Source organism: Elephas maximus, chromosome 9, assembly GCF_024166365.1.
Source record: "Elephas maximus indicus isolate mEleMax1 chromosome 9, mEleMax1 primary haplotype, whole genome shotgun sequence".
Classification (NCBI taxonomy): domain Eukaryota; kingdom Metazoa; phylum Chordata; class Mammalia; order Proboscidea; family Elephantidae; genus Elephas; species Elephas maximus.
In genome coordinates, this window is record NC_064827.1 from 63,668,616 (window position 1) to 63,685,383 (window position 16,768).

The window sequence follows — 16,768 nt, forward strand, 5'->3', positions numbered from 1 at the left end:
TGTTCTAAAAAATAAAGTTGTTTTTTTTTTTTTTTAAGTGCTGGTTACTTGCATGCAGAAAGACCCACAAGGAAAGGGAAGATGTTTAAGGCTCTAAATCCCCACAAGGCTGTAAGCTTCTGTACATTACCCACGTGGGGTGAGACACCAGAGAACAGGGGCACCTGGGTTCTCAGCTGCCCTGACGTAGGTCTGACTGCCAAACAGAGAGGCCGGGAGGGTTGAGAAAAAAGGTTCTTACACAGTGGCTGGTGAGTAAAGCATGACAGGCACCGAGGAGACATAGGCAAAGGCCGGAGAGGCTGGTGCTGTGGGTGTGCCTGCCAGATACCACAGCCCAGGGGGTGGCCGTGGCGGCGACCCCACCTGCTTGCTCCTCTGCTTGGGGCTTGAGTCAGAAGGTGCGTTTCTCCTTGTGGCGGGCTTTTCTGCTCCTGTCAGGGAGGGAACACCACAGAGACAGTGTGACCACTTAGGAAGATCTAGCAGGGAACGTGGGTGCGCCTAGTCCCTCCCCGCCAGAGCTGGGTGCTGGGCTTGCCACTCTGGGGAACACCTAGCTGTGAGAAGCAAATCATGTGCCCAATTCGTTTGGCCCCGAACTGGGAAAACAGCCACCCTCACTAAATCTGCCCAGATCCCTGAACCTTGGTCAAGAGCTGAGGGTCTGGCTGAGAGAAGAAACTGAGCATTGGTTCCTACCAGAGGTGGCTGTGTCTGGGCCCTCCCTCTCTGGGGTGGGCACAACTCGATGACACGTGGGACACCGAGGAGTATCGGTTGGAGATGGTCCCAGAGGGTCCCTGGTGGCAGCACCGCCTAGGAGGAGGAAGAGATGTCAGGAGAGGACTATGCACAAATCAGGCCCTGGAGCCCCACAGCACTGAGCTTTCCTCAGGGACCACTGCAGAGGAGACAAGCCACCTCCATCTGGGTGGTCACAGGAACAATGACAACCATGGCAGTGCGTGTAAGCATTTAATGAGCCACGCCCTCTGCTAAGAGCTTTCATGCATTATTTTAACAAACCCAGCAAGCCATGAGCTGGCTACTATCATCATTCCCCCGTTTTACATATGGGGAAACGGAGGCCCTGAGAGGTTGAGCAGTTTGCCAAGGTTTCAGAGCTTGGAAATGGCAGTCCTCTGTCTGAGCCCAAGCCCACGCTCTCCCGACTGCAGACCCATTCTGCCACAGTGAGACAGGCTTGTTCTCCATGGGGGAGTGTCCCAGAACAGTCTCCTGAGAACCAGGGGAGCAGGAGAGTGGGCATGTTGTTCTCTCCCCGCCCCAACCCCCAACGCCTCATCTGGGTGAGTTCTGGGGCTGGCCTACTTCTCCTTCAGGCCTCAGCTCAGCCGTCATGCCCTCCAAGAAGACTTCTTGCCCATCCAGCCCTGCCCTGTGCACCTCTATTCCAGCTCTGACCACTGTTTTGTCACTGTCTGCTTGGATGAAAGTTCACTGGGGCGGGTCCTAGAGCCCGGTATGGGCAGGTATAGAATATGTTGAATTAAAAAGGAAAAAAAATGAATGAATAAATAAACAAATAAACAGAGAGGCCTGTTGGAAGGCAAAGTGGCAGGGCGGTGAAGAGCTGCAACTCTGGAGTTACTGACCTGGGTTCAAAATCTAGCTCTACCACTTGTAAGCTGTGTGCCTTTGGGCAAGTTACTTAACCTCTCGGAGCTTCAGGGTCCTTACCCATAAAATGGGCATAATAGTAGTGAGTCGAAATCGACTAGATGGCAGTGGGTTTTTTTTTTTAATTTATAGAATTTTTTTTTAGATTTGTGAGGAGGATTAATGTATGTTAAACCCTTAGCATGATGCCCTGAACACAGTAAGTGCTTAATAAATGGCAGTTCCATCAACATCATCATCATCATCATGTCACTGGCAAGCGCCTCAAAGATCATCTCTTTCAACCCTTTCATTATGTATGTGGAGCCTGAGGCTCAGAGAAGTTAAGGAGCTAGCCTAAGGCCACACAGCAAGTCACTGGCAGAAACAGTATGAAAATTTAGGTGTCAGGGTTCTCAGGCCACTGCTCTCCCCAATACTCCTCCATGTTGGACTTGAAGGGAAAGGGGTAAGGAGTGTGGGGGGGTGGGCCGAAAAGATGATAAGACATAATCACAACTGCCAGTGCCCCTGCTGCCTGGCACTCCCCACCACCCCATCAAGATCCTTCAGGAACTTCCAAAATCATGTTCATGGTTTCTCCATGTCAAGGTCAAGGAAGCTGGCTTCAGGCAGCTGTACCTGCAGCAACAGGTATGATGGCAGGACACCCTGGTAGGGCAGAGAAGCTCAGAAAAAATCCCAGTCCCCTGTCCATGCCTGTCACTGAGCTCAGGGCAGGCCCCATGTCTGGCCCAATGGCACCCTCCCCGAGACTATGAATCTACAGCCTCAGCTGGCCTGACCGCTTCTCCAGGTACTGTCCCTTACCTGGGTCCTGGGTCCTAATAAGCTGGCAGTGGGGACAGGAAACTGTGCCACTGCCTCTCTGGACAGTCTTGGGGGACAGGACATGGTACTCCTGGCCTGAGAAAAGAAATAGGAGAGTCACCACTGGATGCAGAATTGGGCAGGATTTTGGTATAACACTCCCTCCTCTTCCTCTGTATGGTTTTAATAGTTTCAGACACATACACACATATATGTGTATCATATATGTACACATGTATGTACATATATAAGTGCATACATACATATACATACCCATATATAAACACACACATTTGTTTATTGTAAGCTCTCTCCAGACTCCTACTCTGTTTCACCTTCAACCCTGTTTAAGCACCAGCTGTCCAGTTCTTGACATGCAGTAACATTCAAGCTGGGTTAGAATTTGAAAGTAGGCCAGGAAGAAATGGTAAGTTATCATGAATGGTGATCCTACTCCCCAGACCCTGATTTGCTGATTTCACTTGAATGCTTGGGCTTGGGGTCTGTCAATGGAGTACACCCTAGACGTTTTCTCCCGTGCTCCAAGTGGCAGTGAACAGCATGATCACAGTGCTGATTTCATAGGCTTCTTGGGGGAACTGAACACAGCTGTATCTGTGAGATGTGCTGCCTAGCTTCCCCCAAATGGAATGTGGGCCCTGGGGAAGAAGGAGTGTCGGACACTGTTCCCAGAATGAATAAACAAACACACTCAAGATTCACTGAGGCAATACTCTATGATGTTTTTCCTATCACAGAATGTATAAAATGTCCAGAATATGTGGATGGCCCACTGGGTAAATGGAAAAGGTTGCTCATGACAGAAGGGACCACCCCAGGGAGGGTGCCCACCCCCAGCCCTCCCTCCCGGCCTACCTGTGTAGTGGCCTCGGAAGGTGACCCTGTCTGGCCGTCTGGCGCTGCCCCCTCCTCTCGTTCTGTCTTGAGCTGCCTGTGGACTGTCCTCCGTAGTCTTGCTCTTTTCGGAGAAGGGCTGTGGGGAGACTGGCTCGGATTCAGAGGCTGGAAGGGAGAGAGGGGATCAGAAAGGGTAGGGGAGTAGGGCCACACAGCTCAGATGCCTGGGTTTTAATCCTAGATCTGCCCTTAGTGATAGCAGCTGACACACAGGGATCACTGGCCTTGAGCTGAGTGCTGGTCTAGGCCCTGCGTGTGCTGTGTTGTGCACCTTCACGACCACCCCGCGAGGTGGGTGCTGTTATTACTGCACTGTCGGCGGGACTTTTAACTGTTCACAGCAGGAAACAGCCTGGCCAAGAACGGGTAGAGCTGGGGTTGAACCCCAGCCACTGATTCAAGCCAGGTTCCTAGCCACTCACTGCAGGACTTCAGGCAAGTCGTCTGCACTTTCTGGGCTTCAGCGTCCTCATCTGCAGCATGTGGGTGACACGACCCACCTTGCAGGGAAGCATAAGAGAGATAATATATACAAAGTCCTCAGCAGACAGCCAGCGCATGGTAGGTGTGCAGTACACGTGGCTAGTACTAGAAGCCACTATAATTGCCTAAAACAAACACACAGAAAACCTTCTCCAAGTTTCCTCTAAGGAGGCTCCTGTGGTCTCTGACCTCTGAGCCAACATGCCCAGATTATAGCCTCTAGAAACCAGTGCTGGCAGGCGATCACTTACTCAGGGACAGCCGAGGTACCTCCCGAGGCAACGAGGAGGATCTGGCTCGTCGCCTTCCTAAAAGGACGGCTTGCTCTGCACCTCCAGGCTCAGCAGACAATCTCTCTGTGGATTTACTAGCAAACGAGAAAGAAAGACAACGTCATTGGATATCCTACTCTTATGCAGCCTTTAAAGATGATCAGCAAGAAGGCGAACCTGGGGAAATACTTATAATGTAATGGGAGGACAAGAGCATGGAAGTCAACACCAAAGTCTCTGGAGTCAGGTTCACAGAGGCTCTGAGCCTCTTTGACCCTCAATTTCCTCATCTATTAAAAAAAAAAAAAAGAAAATCTATTAAATGGGGATAATAAGAGCAATTACCTTAGAGGTTGCTGAGGGGATTAATGAGACAACGTCCATGAAGACTTCCCATAGTTCCTTCCCATGGAAAATACTCAAAAAAGGTTAGCTGATTTTATAAGTCATCGTCGTAAACGAACGACTACTGAGTGGGTAAGAGGGTCGACATCTCAGAAATGTTCTAGCCCTTTAGTTGGGTGGTGGGTTCAGGGATATTCACTGTATTGTACTTTATTATTAACCAAAAAAAAAAAGTCATACCTGTTGGTGTCAAGTCGATTCCAACTCCAAGCAACCCTATAGGGCAGAGTAGAACTGCCTATAGAGCTTCCAAGGAGCGCCTGGTGGATTCAAACTGTCAACCTTTTGGTTAGCAGCTGGAGCACTTAACCACGACACCACCAGGGTTTCCTTATTATTAACATATGTGTTTCTATAGAAGCCCTGATAGTGCAGAGGTTAAAGTGCTCAGCTGCTAACTTAAAGGTCAGCGGCTTGAACCCAACAGTCCCTCTGCAGGAGAAAGACGTGGCAGTCTGCTTCTGTAACGATTTACAGTCTTGGAAACCCTCTGGGGCAGTTCTATTTCATCCTATAGGGCTATTAGGAGTCGGAATTGACTCTATGGCAGTGGATTTTTTTTTTTTGTAATTATACATTCTTTTACATTAAATATTACACAATAAAAAACGCAGGCATGAATGAATGTGTGAATGAGTGAGAGAGTGGGCATGGCAGTGTCTGAGTCCACATGTTTGGGGAGAGTCAGAGGCCAGCCCAGTCTGTCTTCTATGGCTGCCACCAAGGCACAGGGGCAGGAGTTTTAGGGTCATCCACCTGCCGTAGCGGGAGCCCCAGGTAACTGAGGAATCTGCTGGTCGGTCCCGGGCCCCGGCGGTGCGGTCAGGGATGGACGCTGGGCGCGTCGGGCTCCACTGGGAGGGCCGGTGCAGGCTGTCCTCCAACCGCAGGCGGAGCCGGGACACCTCCTCTTGCAGCTCTCGGATGGCCTGGCTGGGGTGGGGGTGGAGACAAAGAACAGATCCACGGTAAATGGAGCTGCAGCCACCCCCGGAATGCTGCCTGGACCCAGCAGCAGCCTCTGCCCCTCTGCACCAGGCAAAGGCTCCATCTCTGCTGTCAAAGGACTCCAGAATTTCCCTGCACGTCCACTTTTCTGGCCACACCCCTTGACAGCTGAGTTCATGTTGCTGCGTATTTGGTGAGCAGGACAGAACCTTCCTTTGAGGTTTACACATCCTAACATGCAGGGCCTCTGAGTAGCTGTTATGACACACCAGTGACAAGTTCTCAGGACAAAGATGAGGATGCAGAAAGAAGAGGGCGTTGGCTCAAGTTCCACTTTAAAGCTTGAACTCTGACCTGCCTGAGCCCCTGGGCTTCTCTCCTTCCTCTTCCTCTATCTGCAGAAGTCCTAACTGTCTGTCCATCCAGGCCTTGCTTCTTCCTGCCCTTGCTCAGCCTCTTCCCCTAAGATGTTCCCTGGGGATGTTCAGGCCCATCCCTCCACCCCTGGCAGAAGAAGCTTCTTGATGGGTCTCCCGGCCAGATAGGGAGCCACTGGCTGGCAGGGAGTAGGTCTTCCCCATCTTGCAGCCCCTGGACCCCTTACATCTCTTAGGTGCTCAGGAAAATTACTAAGCTGGGTGCCAGACTTCAAGAGGGAGCAGAACAAAGGGCTGGGCACAGACGAAGAGAGGACAATAACACATCAGGGTGCATCCTACCACCAACAGGATGGGACGGCTGAATGAGAGCAGACTGGAAGATGCAGGGCACTGTTTGCTAAGCTGCTGTAATCCCTGCCAAACCACCAAGCCCAGCTCAACCTTTTACCTGCAACCTCTTATTTGCATCCAGATGGCAAATAGTGTTTGGATTTCTCTTCCTTCAGTCCCTGAATCTCTACAGGCTCGTTCTCTGGGCATTACTGGCACTGTGTGCAGACAATCCCGCCCAGACCTACCCCTACACACACACAAAACACCCCACACCCTAAAGGTTGGAGGCTGGGCTCAGCTTGGCCGTCTTCTGGGCTGCTGCAGGCTCTGTCTTGGGCCAGCTCCGGGTGGGGGCTCCCCTCAGGGTTAGCTCTTGCCTGGTGGTCCCTGCAGTAGAGGGGGAGTGTCTCCTGGAGCCACCCCCAGCAAACATTGGCTCTGAGATGAATGTGCCAGAGGGAGGGGAGACCTCTCTCAGGCTATGTCCCTGCACACTGTGCTTCCAAGGGCAGTCCGTTCCCCTGGCAATCCCCAGGGAGATATTGTTGGGGTTTCCAATGCAAACCATGAGGGCGGAGGTGGCGGAGACAGAGCTCCCATGGTGAGTTAACCCCCGCGTGCAGGGCCAGAGGGCAGCTCTGGCTCCCTCTGGAGGTGAAGGCTGTTAAATGAGGGTTTATGAGACCTGAGGCTTTTGGAAGACACACTCAGGTGTCACTTCCTCTCTCAGGGTTGTTTTTATCAGTATCTCAGTCTTCCTGACTTAACTCTTTAGTTACTGAGTGCCAGCTGGCACTTAAAATTCATCCTCCTCTGCAAACTTACTTCCCTTCCTGAGTTCCCCAACTCCATACATGACGTCAACATCCAAAAGTCTGGCCAGCCAGAAATCTGAGTTATTCTAGACTCTTCTGTTTCCCTTAACATCCTTTGCAGTTAATCTATGACCAAGTCCTGTGGGTGCCTAAATATCTCTTCTCAAATGCACCACTCCCCGTCTGTATGATTAATTCAATCTGTCGTCCCTAAGTATTCAACTTACTCTCGCCCCGTCCTGGTGAGGAGGAGGCTGGGGGTGGTCTCTGTCAGCCCGTGGGTCAGAGGGGCAGCTGCAGGGGCCAGGGTGGGGGGTGAGCTGAGTGACTTGCTGGGGAGGAGCTGTTCAGAAATCCGCTTTCGTCCCTTGAACTCCGAGGAAGGGACTGCTAGGGAGACAGAGACCAAAGTGAGGATACCACAGAGAGGATCCTTGAAGCTCAAACTCGTGTGGGTAAAACGATGGGATGAAGAGACGGTGCCCAGCTGAGGTGACAAATGAATTTCCTGATGAGGTCAGTGACCCACTGATCTCAGAACCAGAGATGTGTCTTTTGCTGGGGGCTTGGGGTGCTAAGCTGGGCCTGCAGAGCCACTGCTAACAAGAATACTACCCGCCCATTCACCATTACTGCATTAGATCCAAGTCTTCAAGACGGTCCCCTCTGCAAAGAGTTAATCACCCCCTCACTTGGGTTCCTCCAGACTCTGTCACGCATCTCACCATGTAGTTCTGGGACTGGCTTGGAGCCTCCATGTCCCCCTGAAACGGCAACCACGCCTTTGCATGTGTGTGTTTATACCTTCACATGTGTGTGTTTACACCTTTGCATGTGTGTGTCTTTCTGGAGAGAGCATTCATAACTTTAGCTAGCCTCTCGAAGAGGTCGGTGACCAAACAATAAAAACCTGTGTGTTAAAAACAATGAACTTGGCATACTACTCATCAATTTAAAGGAATGAATTATTGATACACGCGACAACCTAAATGAATCCAGAGAATTACACTGAATGAAAAAAGCCCATCCTAAAAGGTCACATACCGTATGATTCTATTTATATAACATTCTTGAAATGACACAACAAAATGGTAGAAATGGAGAACTGATTAGTGGTTGCCAGGCATTAAGGAGAGGGGGTGGGGGTGGGAGGGAAGTAGGCGTGGCTATAAAAGGGCAACCTGAGGGATCCTTGTGATGGTGTGTTCTGTATCTTGACTGTATCAATATCACTATCCTGCTTGTGATATTGTTCTATAGTTTTGCAAGATGTTATCATCATTGGCAGAAGCTGGATGAAGGGCACATGGGATCCCTGTCTATTATCTCCTACAACTATGTGTGGATCTACAATTATCTCAAAATGAAAGGTTTAGTTAAAAAGTTTTTTTGTTTTTTTTTTAAACTGACAAACCTTAAAAAGAGGCAAAGCTAACCCGTGGTGCTAGAAGTCAGAATACTGGCTACCTTTAGGAGGGATGGGAGTGACTAGAAGGGGCTCATAAGGGGTCCTGGGTTTCCAGGAACAACACTCTTGGTCTGAGTGTGTTTATTTTATGGAAATTCATTAATTTATGTTCTTTTCTGTACGTGTGTTTTATTTCGATAAAAGTTCTCATACATTTTCACATATATGTATCAGGTGTAAATAAACACACATATATGTTGGCAAAGAAAACAGCTTACAAGTTCTATGACAGTTTTCTGCAGAATTTTTCCATTTTGTCCACTCTATCTGTAATTTCAGAGGCGGCTGTGGTTCACGCTGGTAGAGTTCTTGCCTTCCATGTGAGAGACCTGGGTTTAATTCCTGGCCAATGAACTTCATGCATAGCCACCACCATCTGTCATTGGAGGCTACTATCGTGTTAAAGAGGTTTCAACAGATTGTCCTAACAGACTAGGAAGAAAAGCTTGGCAATCTACGTCCAAAAATCAGCCAGTGAAAACCCTATAGATCATAACAGTCTGATCCCGTTGTACAAGGGGTCACATGAATCAGGGTCTGACTCAACAGCAACTAACATCAATAATTTCAAATTTGCCTACCATTAACCTGCATATTTTGTATCCTAAAGGGCAATACAGGAAACCCTGGTAGCATAGTGGTTAAGAGCTATGTCTGCTAACCAAAAGGTCAGCAATTCAAATCCACCAGGCAATCCTTGGAAACCCTATGGGGCAGTTCTACTCTGTTCCGTAGGGTTGCTATGAGTCGGAATTGACTCGACGGCAGTGGGTTTGGTTTTTTGTTTTCTTAAAGGGTAATACAAGGTTTTTTGTGTGTGGGTTTTTGTTTCTTTAATCCATGAGGTCAAGCCACCCCCCAGACTCTAGCCCACCCAGGTTTGTCCACTCACCCATCCCTGCTGTCAATGTCCGCTCTAGGTAGAAGCTGGGTGCCCTATGCTGGCGAGGACTGCCCAGGCCGGAAAGATGTCTCTGCACTTGGCTCCTGGGTGTGCTGGGCTCAGCAGCTGTTCCGGGGACCACAGGACCCCTCGCTTGGGAGTGGGAGGCTCCATCCTGGGGCACAGATGTAGTAAAGGGCTGGGCTGATGTCCCTGGGGTGCTGAAGAACCAGGGAGGGAGAAACAGATTGAGGTCACGCAGAGGGAAGCCCTCAAACCACAGCCTCCGAGTCCCCCCACTTGCTAAACCAATGAGCTCCCAGCCTTGGGGGCTTTGCATCCCCGGCAATACAATATTTTTGAGGCTGTACCCCCATTCTGTATACACTTGTTTATAAACTACACAGCTATACATTTGCCAACCCACATTTGGAAAATAATAAAGCTCAATTTGTTTTTTAGAGAATATAAAGAAACATAGAATTTCTAGCACTTTCTTGCAGTCACTTGGTTTTAGACGCCACCACCTCTACATGGTGACTCCAGCATGTCGCCCTTCACCTATGTCCCCCCTACCTTTTGCCTTCCTTTTGGGTTCCCGCCCAGCTTCCTCCTCACATAGCCGCCATGTTTGCCCTTTGCCCTTGCCTTCTGTTCACCTCACACAACCCTCCCTATGGTTTTTATTCATTCACCGATTCATTCATTTATTTGTTCAACCAATATTTATTTCCTGGTCTGTCGCTCATTGGCTGAGTAACATTGGGCAAGTCATTTCCCCTGTCTGAGCCTCTGTTCCTCTCTATCAGTAAAATGGGACAGCGAACCATCACTGGTAAGACAAAATGAAGTCTGGTCCAGAACAGAGGTCTGTGAATGCTCAGACTATCAACTCCTGTGCATCACAGGTACTTTGGTTCCCAGATCTGTGGACATTGATGGGACAATGGTGGGGGTCCCCAGGATACCTGATGTGGGATAGCCGGTGCTCTGGGGCCTGGGTGACAGGTGACACTCTGCTGGTTTCTGAGCCCACAAAGCCACTGTCTGTCTCTGGGGATGCCATCCAGGGCTCCTGAAAGAGGCAGTATCCCTTTAAGTCTGAGGAATGTGTTCAAGGCACACTGGGAAGCCCTTCCCAAATGCTGGCCTGGCCTTCCCAACAACTGGGAGGCTGGCCCGACTCCCAACAACCAGGCCAAGGGTGTGAGAGTCCTCAAGCCCTCAGGGCCCAGCATGAGCACTGGACTGACAGCAGGGACTCCAGGTCCTGAGTGTGCACTGAGCAATTCTGGGCTCACTGCAAGCCCTGCTCTCCTGAGGAGTGGGAGCTAGAGGCCCCGGGAGAAGTGACTCTAGCAGATTTCCTAAGATGAGCAATAGAAAGAGGAGAAAACATTCCTTGGCCTTTTCTGACTACAGAAACACTTTAGCCCAATGTATCAGGAAAAGAAAATCCATCAAACATGTATACCTCCTATACCACCACACACCAGCTGACGTCAAGCCACCTCCAACTCACGGTGGCCTCATGTGTGTCAGAGTAGAACTGTGCTCCATAGGGTTTTCAGTGGCTGATTTTTTCAGAAATAGATCTCCAGGCCTTTCTTCCAAAGTACCTCTGAGTGGACTTGAACCTCCAACCTTTTGTTTAGCAGCCAAGTGCATTAACCTTTGCACCACTCAGGGACTCCAAGGCAAGGCACGAAGGACACAAATAGAATGATGCCAGCTGCCTGCCCTCAAGAGGTGCAGAGATCCTTACCACGAGCTCATTACCGCTGCAGAAGGTCCCTGGACCCTGAAACTATAGGCAGAATGTGTGTGTGTGTGTGTATACACATGCACATATATGCATTATTCCTTGAAAGAACCCGTAGCATAAGTCACATTTTCACAGTGGCCTGGGACCCCTGTGACAGTTTAAGAATCACCACTCTAATGCACAAATAGGGCACAGAGTCAAGAACTAGCCACCTGGCTGTGATAAGCAGGCTCGGAGAGATACAGGCAATGGCTGCAGATACTCAGAGGAGGAACAAGGGCTCCTGGCAGAGGGATGGGGTTGGGAATGGGGCCACACAGCAAAGTGGTGGCATTGGGCATAATGCCACAATGATGAGCCAAGTGTGACTGGCAGGGACGTGAGCAGCAGGCATTCTAGGAAGGAATGGCATGAGGAAAGCCTGGAGGCAGAAAACTCCAGATGATCCAGGGGATGGCCCTGAGGTTCTGAGCCAGAGGTCCTCCCACCCCTATGTGGATGCTTACCTCCAATGGTGGTCCACCAGCTTGGCAGAAAGACTTCTGTGGAAGGCGTTCAGAGGTGCCACTTCCCACCAAGCTAGTCATACTGCTCTGCTGGGATGCCGCAGACTTGGTACCTCCAGGGGGGTGTGGTGTGCCAGGGCCTGGAGGGGCTGCCTCAGTCTTGCCCAGGCCTGGCAGGGACCCATCTCTGGCCACAGATGTCTGGAAGCCCAATGGCTTCACAGATACTATCTGCTCCATGGTCTCCCTGGCAGGTAAAGAGAGGCATGCCAACCCTGAGCCCTGGCATGAGCTGGACAACCCTGACCCTGGGGTCAGCCTGTCCCAGGATGCAAGCAGTCCAGGGCATGAGTGTGAAGTCAGACACGGGGTATCCATCCTGGTTCTGCACCTTCTAGCTGTGTGACCTTGGGCAAGGTGCTTCCTTTCTCTGAGCCTCACTTGTCCAACAAAAACCCACCTAGTACACCACCAGGGAAATACTATGAGAACGAATGAGGTAAAGCAGCCTTTTCCAGGCTTCTGGAATTTGCAGACCATCTTCCCTATTTCAGCCATCTCCATAAACATCAATCTACTTAAAAAGACATTATTTCATCATAAATAGATTAGGATTTCATGTTACAAAGAGAAAGCAACTTTAAAAATAAATACAAGACTTGGGGAGCACTGAGCTTGTATTAGGGGTGATGGCAAAATTTGGAAACAGATAGTTGGTGGTTGTACAACACAAGGAAAGTAATTAATGTCACTGAACTCTACATGTAAAAAAATGCTGAAATGGCAAATTTTTTGTTTTATATATATGTATATGTGTACTCGCCACAATACAACAAAATTAAAAAATAAGCAAATAGACACGGAAACAGTATTACCAAATTCTAGATAGATCCTGTTGCCTGCTGAAGGCCCTGGGCCTGAGGCCTGTTCATTCAGGCTCATGTTCCCTCTCTCTTTCTCTCTCTCCTTAAAGGAAAGTCAAGAGAGGCGATGAAGTTATAATAGCAGCAACAGAGTCTTTCTCTTTGATGTAATTAGAAGGCCTGAGACTGAAAAGGGGAATGTTATTCAATGCTGAGTCTGTCCTACCTGAAATCCTGCCCTACATCACCCAAAATCATTCCAAGTGCTATCAATGGTATACATTCCACATTCTAGAGAGATGCTGAGCGCAGGAGAGCAATTTCTAAACTGTAAAGGGCTTTCTAGCTCACTATGACAATTATTACCGCTGTGTTTCAGAGTAGGCATGGGACAAGTGGGGGAGGTTCACTGACATACTTGAGGGTGGTGCCGCGACTTCTCTCAGCTTGTTCTGTGAGCTGCTGTGGGGTAAGCCTGGTAGCCTCTCCGTTCCCTGGAGCTGGAGCTAGCCCGTCAACTTCCAGGATGCATCCCTGTTCCCCTTCTTTCTCCTCCGTGCTCATGGCTCCTGGAAGGGACTTCACACTGGTATATCTGCAGAAGAACACACAGGTAGCCATGTCTTCTGCCTAGCAGGGGCAGATGAGAAGCAGCCACCCTGGCCAAGGAGGCCAGCCTTGTTCCTGGGGGGCACTCACTGCTCCAGGAGGCCATGGAAATCTTGCTCCATCTGCAGTTCCTTGTGCCTGAGTGGCGCTGGGAGCTCCCGTGGCCTGTCCTCCATCTCACTGCTGACGAAGCTCACGTCCACATCCAAGTGCAAAGAGCAGGGGCCAGCCCCAGTGGTATCAGGCTGGGGATCAGAAAGGTAGAGGGGCAGAGGTTCAGTAAATACCTAAATACCACTTTGTAAGCACCAACCTAATGCCAGGCTCTTGCTGAGTGCTGAGAAATGAGAAATAGATTAGACTCACTAACTCCACTATGCACACAAAAAATGTGGGAACTGGACTACGTGACCAATGCTGGCTTCCATTAATTGAGCACCTACTATGTGCTAGGCACTATATACATATCACATCACAAAAATCCCACCAGTACATGCTGATATGAGAACCCATTTTATAGACAGGTAACTGAGGCTCAACAAGGCAGAATAATTTACCAAGAGTCACACAGAGCAAATGGCAGAGTCAACATTTGAACCCAACTTTCCTGGTAGAAACATGCCTCCTGACCCATTTCCATTCCAGTATGGCCACTCCAGCCCCCAAAATCACCTTCATGAGGGAGCATGGGAGACCCTCAAGGTGATACACTCTAGTTTTCACCCTAGTGCATGACTGCTGCTTGAAGAGTTTTCATAACCTCGGGGGCAGAGCACAGTGTAAGAGAACTGTCCCCAACTCGCTGGGCCACCAAGACCTCGTCTGTCATGAATATTATACTGACACTCAGCCCTCTTCCAGCTCCCTGCCCCACCTAACATGCCAGGCCTTTCCTCCTGCTCCAGTCCTCAACGGACAAGTCTTTGCAGCACAGGCAACAAGGAGTGTGGAGGCATAGAGATCCCACCACTGCCAGCTGTGTGATGCCTCTAGGCTCAGTTTGCTCAGCTGCAAAACGAGATGGTAAAAGTCTCTCATGAGGTTCGTGCAGGCTGGAGAGAATTCTACAGAGCCCCTTCTACCTGAGATCCTTGTCTGATGTTTTCCATCTTTGTGAACAGCCGCTTCACCCATCTGGCTCTACGAGATGGAAGCCTGGCGGTCATCCTTGGCTTCCTTCCCTCTTGTTGCCACGCCAAGTCCAGTCAAATGTACCTTCTAAACCTCTCTCAAGTTCATGCACATCTTTCTGTCTGCCCTGCCACCTCCCCTAGCTCACGGCATCAGTCTCTAACTGGTCTACCCTCAAATCCCCTTATGTCATCCCCCTTTGAACGACCCCAGCAGAGTTTACAACCATAGTCTTGATGTAATCCACAAAACCCTGCATCACGTGGCTCCTGGTGGCCTCTCCAGCCACAAGACAACTGTGTCCCTCACTTTCTACACTCCAGCCACAGGGCCTTTGCACAGGCTACTTCTCTTGACTGGCTTGTCCCCTTCTGCACCCAGCTATTCCTACTCACTCCTCAGTTCTCATGCATTACTTCCTCTAGGAAAGCTTCTCTGATTTCCCAAACTTGGTCATGTTACCCTGTTATCTATTGCCACAGAACCCCATACTTCTCCTTCAGCACACGATCACAAATTATAGTCAAATAACTGGGTAACTAGTTACATCTTCACCTAGACAGAAAATTCCACGAAGGTAGAGTAGAGGCCATCTTTTTTGTTTCCCACTGAATCCCCACCACGTGTATGGGTCCTGGCATTATTATTTCCCCTGTAATAATGCTACCTGAAATGAATATTATTTTCCTTAAAATACAAGTACTCTATTGATTATGGAGTCCCTGAGTGGCATACACTTCATAAATACTTGATGAAGAAATGAATAAAGCAAGAAATGAATAAATGGAGAAACAAACAAATATGGCTGGGCTAAGCATTACCTCAGGGTAGGGGGTCTGGATGGCTGGCGTGGGGGCTTGTTGGGAAGGAGAGGGTAGGCCTGTTGGATGGCTAGGAGAAGGTGTAGGTGGAGGGCTGTCCACAGCTGAGTCTGACCCTACTGGCTCAGGCTTCTGCTTGTGCTGGTCCACATGGTCCTTGAGCTCTTCCAGGCGAATTCCCAACTGGAATATCTCTGCCTCCAGCTCCCTGGAATGGGGAGACATACACTGGGATCCCAGGAAGGCAGCACATCAGACAGGACTGGTGGGCCATGCTTCAGAGCAGAGACCACCACAGAATGCCCTCCTGGGGCCCATTTAGTGCCATCATTTATATTATGTAAACCAAGCCAAACCCGTTGCCATCTAGAGAACCCAAAATAAACAATATGAAAGAGGACTCTGCTGGGAATCATAGGGCCCCAGCCTGAGTCCGCACTCTGCCTCCAATGGGCTGTGGGACCTTAAGTAAACCCTCCACCTCTGACCTCCGTCTCCCCACGTCTAATGAAGAGTTACACATCTTCAGGGCCTCTTCTCATTGCCACGAGTGCAAAGTGACCCAAATCTCAGAATTCCAATATTCCACCATTTGGCTATGTTGCTAATTGGGATAAGATTTCTCCCTGTCCCCCTGTGTACGAATTATGAGGGCAACAAGCCTTCTTCCTGGCAACCGAGAGAGCCCAGGGGCTGCCCATCTGTCCTCCTGGGCCTCCCTCCCCAGCACCTACCTCTCGGGATCAAATTTCCCAGGCATCCCTTCGGAGCTGGCAGGCTGCTGAGTCAGGTGCTGATCCTTGCAAGCCCTCAGGTACTCCTCCTCTAGGGCTGTGTGGGCAGCCTTCAGCCACTGGAAGCCCTGAAATCAAAGCAAGCTAGAGGACCTGAGTGCCCAGGCTCCACGAACTCCGTCCCTGCAGACATGGTGGGCCCTGGGACTCACCCTGGGTCTACAGAGACGTCCCAAGTCCCTAGGAGACAGAGGCTGGGGTTTGGAACCTCTGGAGCTTGCCTGCCCTTGTCTAACTCTCTCCCGAGGAGCCTTCTACCATTAAATTGGCACAGCACAGGCCTGGTTACAGCCTTGGCGCCAGCTCCAGCAGGCACCAGCCCTTTCTGCATAGACTTATGAGGACACGTATGTTCCAAGACAGTCCCAGTGTCAAACATTCTGTCATTATGTCCCCATAAGGACCTAGTACTTGAGAGACCCTGGATTCTCATTCTTGATTTGTTAAACTGTGGGCTGCTGACACCAAGTCACCCTTTTCCCACGTTCTTATAGACTACGGAGACAAACAATGTCATCACATTGTTGCTAATGATGACTAACATTTACAGGGCATTGAGACTCTGGGCTAAAGCACTTTGCATTCATTCACCGAATCTGCGTTACAATCCTAATGAGTGGGGTAATTTATGGGGAGAACAACCCGACTGAGGCACAGAAAGGTTATCTCAATTGGGGAAGGTCACACAGTGAGTGTGAACAAGTTGCAGAGCTAAGATTTGAACCCAGGCCCCCTGGCTCCAGAGTTTATGGTCCTAACAATTATGCCAGGCCCCCCGCAGTAAATGTGATAATAGCTAATACATGGCTAAAACTATGGAAGGTGGGGTCATTATTCCAGACTCGTTATCATCATCATGGCTATCCTACTCACTCTACGCTGCGGGCAGACCAAGGCCAATGACAACCTAGAGCCCAGTC

General features: G+C 49.9%; 1 protein-coding gene across 7 annotated transcripts in view; it reads right to left on the reverse strand.

The window, feature by feature from the left end:
• Positions 1-16,768, reverse strand: part of AKNA (AT-hook transcription factor) — a 76,115-nt gene that overhangs the window by 26,205 nt on the left and 33,142 nt on the right. For 5 of the 7 annotated variants that reach the window (XM_049895053.1, XM_049895050.1, XM_049895048.1 and 2 more), the window contains 14 exons: positions 15,789-15,916; positions 15,055-15,262; positions 13,193-13,347; positions 12,912-13,088; positions 11,631-11,877; positions 10,328-10,434; positions 9,369-9,580; positions 7,236-7,398; positions 5,289-5,465; positions 4,107-4,222; positions 3,331-3,477; positions 2,455-2,550; positions 703-819; positions 242-434 (listed from right to left, as the gene is read on the reverse strand). In XM_049895053.1, the coding sequence (XP_049751010.1) occupies positions 242-434; positions 703-819; positions 2,455-2,550; positions 3,331-3,477; positions 4,107-4,222; positions 5,289-5,465; positions 7,236-7,398; positions 9,369-9,580; positions 10,328-10,434; positions 11,631-11,877; positions 12,912-13,088; positions 13,193-13,347; positions 15,055-15,262; positions 15,789-15,916 (2,243 nt within the window). Of the gene's footprint in view, positions 1-241; positions 435-702; positions 820-2,454; positions 2,551-3,330; positions 3,478-4,106; positions 5,466-7,235; positions 7,399-9,368; positions 9,581-10,327; positions 10,435-11,630; positions 11,878-12,911; positions 13,089-13,192; positions 13,348-15,054; positions 15,263-15,788; positions 15,917-16,768 lie in introns of those variants that run through there. The other 2 variants (XM_049895051.1, XM_049895055.1) reach the window with 2 other exon arrangements.